Source organism: Echinops telfairi, unplaced genomic scaffold (assembly GCF_000313985.2).
Source record: "Echinops telfairi isolate 266 unplaced genomic scaffold, ASM31398v2 ScPeMD7_2;HRSCAF=8, whole genome shotgun sequence".
Classification (NCBI taxonomy): domain Eukaryota; kingdom Metazoa; phylum Chordata; class Mammalia; order Afrosoricida; family Tenrecidae; genus Echinops; species Echinops telfairi.
The window spans coordinates 253,517-256,368 of NW_022103898.1; the positions used below are offsets into that span (position 1 = coordinate 253,517).

Here is a 2,852-nt window from a genome sequence, read left to right on the forward strand (position 1 = left end):
CTACCTCAGCCTGGTCAGACCTATCCCAGCATGGTTAGCCTACCTACCTCAGCCTGGTCAGACCTGTCCCAGCATGGTTAGCCTACCTACCTCAGTGTGGTCAGACCTGCCTGAGTGGGGTCCTGCCTACCAAGTATGATCAGATCTGCCTGAGTGGGGTCCTGCCTGCCAGATCAGGGCCAGACCTACCTGAGACTCACCTGAGTGGAATCCGACCTCCCTGAGAGTGTGCATGGGTGGAACCAAGGGTTGGTCCGGCTCCAGCTCTGTGCATCCTCTCATGTTCCCACATTTCGATCAGACGCTCCCCCAGTCCCTTAGAGGCATGTGACTCAGGAGCTTTCCCCCTGCTCTCTGTTGGAAGCCATGTTGGTGGGTCTTAGGACCTGCAGCCCAGTGCCCCCCCCCCCCCGTGTCTTGTATATTGTCATTAAGAGGAACGTGGGGTCTTTGTGGGCCTGTTGGGTGCCCAGTGCCCCAGTCCCTGACCAGGCTTGTCAATGTCACAGTGCAAGCCACCTGGATGGCCTATGACATGGTGGTGATCCGCACCAACCCCACGCTGGCCGAGTCCATGCGGCGCCTAGAGGATGCCTTCCTCAACTGCAAGGAGGAGATGGAGAAGAACTGGCAGGAGCTCCTCAATGAGACCAAGCAGAAGCCGTAGGGGTGGCCCGCCCGCTGCTCCTTGCCCAGCCACAGGACCACAACCACAGCGCCACAGCCACAGCGCATCTAGTCTGATCTCAATAAATTATTTTCAAGCCTGCAATGAGAGCCCTCTGCTCCCTGCTCTGTGTCTCCCTGCCTCTGAACAAAGCTTGTCGACTACCGCGACATGAGGGTGCGCTCCTCGAGGTCAGCGCTCATGGGGGTTGCTGATGCCAAGCAAAGTGGGAAGCAGCCCCCGGCCACCAGTGACCCCTCTCCCCCATGCTCAGAGTGGGCTTGGAAAGGGTGCTGGGTGCCAACTGCTTCTGGAGACAGAAACCGGGATCCTGAAGTCAGGGACCCAAGGCCACCTGGCTCCAACTAGTTTTGGGACTGAAGAACATGCCTGTATTAAGGTCTGCGGGGGTGGGGCACAGTGTAAGGACAGAGCCCTTCCGAAGTGTGGCCAGGGCTGAGCACTGACAGGGGACAAGGGTCCAAGCAGAAAGCCTCAGCATGAGCTCCAGCTGGTCTCCAGGACTTAGGGTGACAGGACAGGACAGGACAGTCTAGCCCATGCCCTTGCGTGGCTGGCCCTGACCTTTGGGATCTGGTCAGTCCCAGCTGTTGGTGTTGGGAGAACCATTGGCAGGTGCCCCCATGGTGATCCTGACCTTGCCTTGAGGAGGGGGCCTCTGACTGAGTGGGTAGTTTTCTTACCATGTGGAGGCTGGGGGTGATTCTAAGAGCAGTAGGGGAGTGGTGGTATAGTGGTTACGCATTGGGCTGCTAGCCACCAGGTCAGCATTTTGAAACCAGTGGCAGGTTGTTTCAAACTCACCGCCATCAAGACAATCCTGACCCTTGGGGCCCCTTAGGACAGGGTAGAACTGGTCCTGTGGGTTCCCGAGACTGTAAGTCTTTACAGAGGTAGAAAGCGCTGTCTTTATCCCCTGGGCAGTATTGGGCCCGGAAAATTAGCAGTACCAGCTAACATCACACAACTTGCCAAAGAGAAGCACTTCCAGCCATCATATTAGGGTAAGTTCATTAAATGACCAAAGAGAACGGGTTAATTTTTAAGTTGACATTTTTGTATGACCCAGGAATGATGTTATAAATGTCCAGATGGCCTTTGGCAGGGGAAAAAAAAAAAAGGAAAGGTTCCCCAGCCTTAAAGTCACAGAAACCCACAGGGGCAACTCCACTCTGCCCCTCAGAGTGACTGAGTTATCAACTGGATGGGGCAGTAGTGAGAGGGCGCCAGTGTGAAGGTTGCCGGTCAGCTGACAAGTGGGGGGTGGGGGGAGCAACCTCAATGCAGGAACCATTGGGCCTGGGCAGCACAAAATTTAGTGGAACAAGCGGTGAGCAGAAAGTTCTGGACCCGAGGCTTCCTGGCCATGCCGGCCCTGGCTTTTGGGGTGGGGCTCAAATTGCAGTCTGCAGTGGGTCGGCGGTGGCGGGCAGGGTCAGGACGAAGGGGCAGAGGATGCCCCTGCTCCCCGCAGGACAGGGCTGCATCTCCTGGGCCTCGAACTGCGCGGTGGCGTCGGAGACGGTGAAGGTGGCGGTGACCTGGTGGTTGAGGCAGTAGATGGTGCTACCCAGTGCGGCGCAGCGCAGGGGCACGGGCTCCGGCAGCGGCAGCGAGGCGGCGCGGCTCCACGAGCCAGTCACCGTATTGTAGCGCATCACAGCGGCACCCACGCCGCGCAGCAGGTCGAAGCGGTACAGGAAGCCGCCCAGCGCCACCATGTCGCTGGAGCGCCTGTGGCTGGCGCTGTACGGGCACTCGTCCCATGCGTCCTTGGCGGGGCTGTACCTGAGCAGGCGGTAGAAAAGGTGGCCCCCGGTGACGTAGATGTCCCCGCGGCAGGCCACGGCCTCGTGCGCCACCGGGAAGGTGCCCGCGGGCAGGGGCGCGCGCGGGGCCCAGGAGTCCGTGCGGGGGTCGTAGCGCTCCATGCTGTAGAGGCATTCGCCCCCGATGGCGTAGAGCAGGCCATCCAGGGCCACCAGCTTGAGCTGCGCGCGGGCCTGCCGCATGGGGCGCACCTGGCTCCAGATGTCGGTCAGCGGGTTGTAGCAGAAGACCTCCTTGGAGCAGACGGCCTGCGCGCCCGAGCCGCGGACGCCGCCGGCCAAGAACAAGTAATTGTACATGGTGCACAGGCCGCAGCCCCGCAGGGGCACCTCGG

At 60.0% G+C, this 2,852-nt stretch overlaps 2 protein-coding genes across 3 annotated transcripts in view; one reads left to right on the top strand and one right to left on the bottom strand.

The window, feature by feature from the left end:
- SYCE3 (synaptonemal complex central element protein 3) overlaps positions 1-737 on the top strand; it is a 26,115-nt gene extending 25,378 nt beyond the window's left edge. For both annotated transcript variants that reach the window (XM_004700211.2, XM_045292853.1), the window contains exon 3: positions 510-737. In XM_004700211.2, coding sequence (XP_004700268.1) covers positions 510-667 — 158 coding nt within the window. In that variant the 3' untranslated portion in view covers positions 668-737. The remainder of the gene's footprint in view (positions 1-509) is intronic.
- Positions 738-2,082: 1,345 nt separating this feature from the next.
- Positions 2,083-2,852, bottom strand: part of KLHDC7B (kelch domain containing 7B) — a 3,903-nt gene continuing 3,133 nt past the window's right edge. The window contains exon 6 of the mRNA XM_030885636.1: positions 2,083-2,847. Coding sequence (XP_030741496.1) covers positions 2,083-2,847 — 765 coding nt within the window. The remainder of the gene's footprint in view (positions 2,848-2,852) is intronic.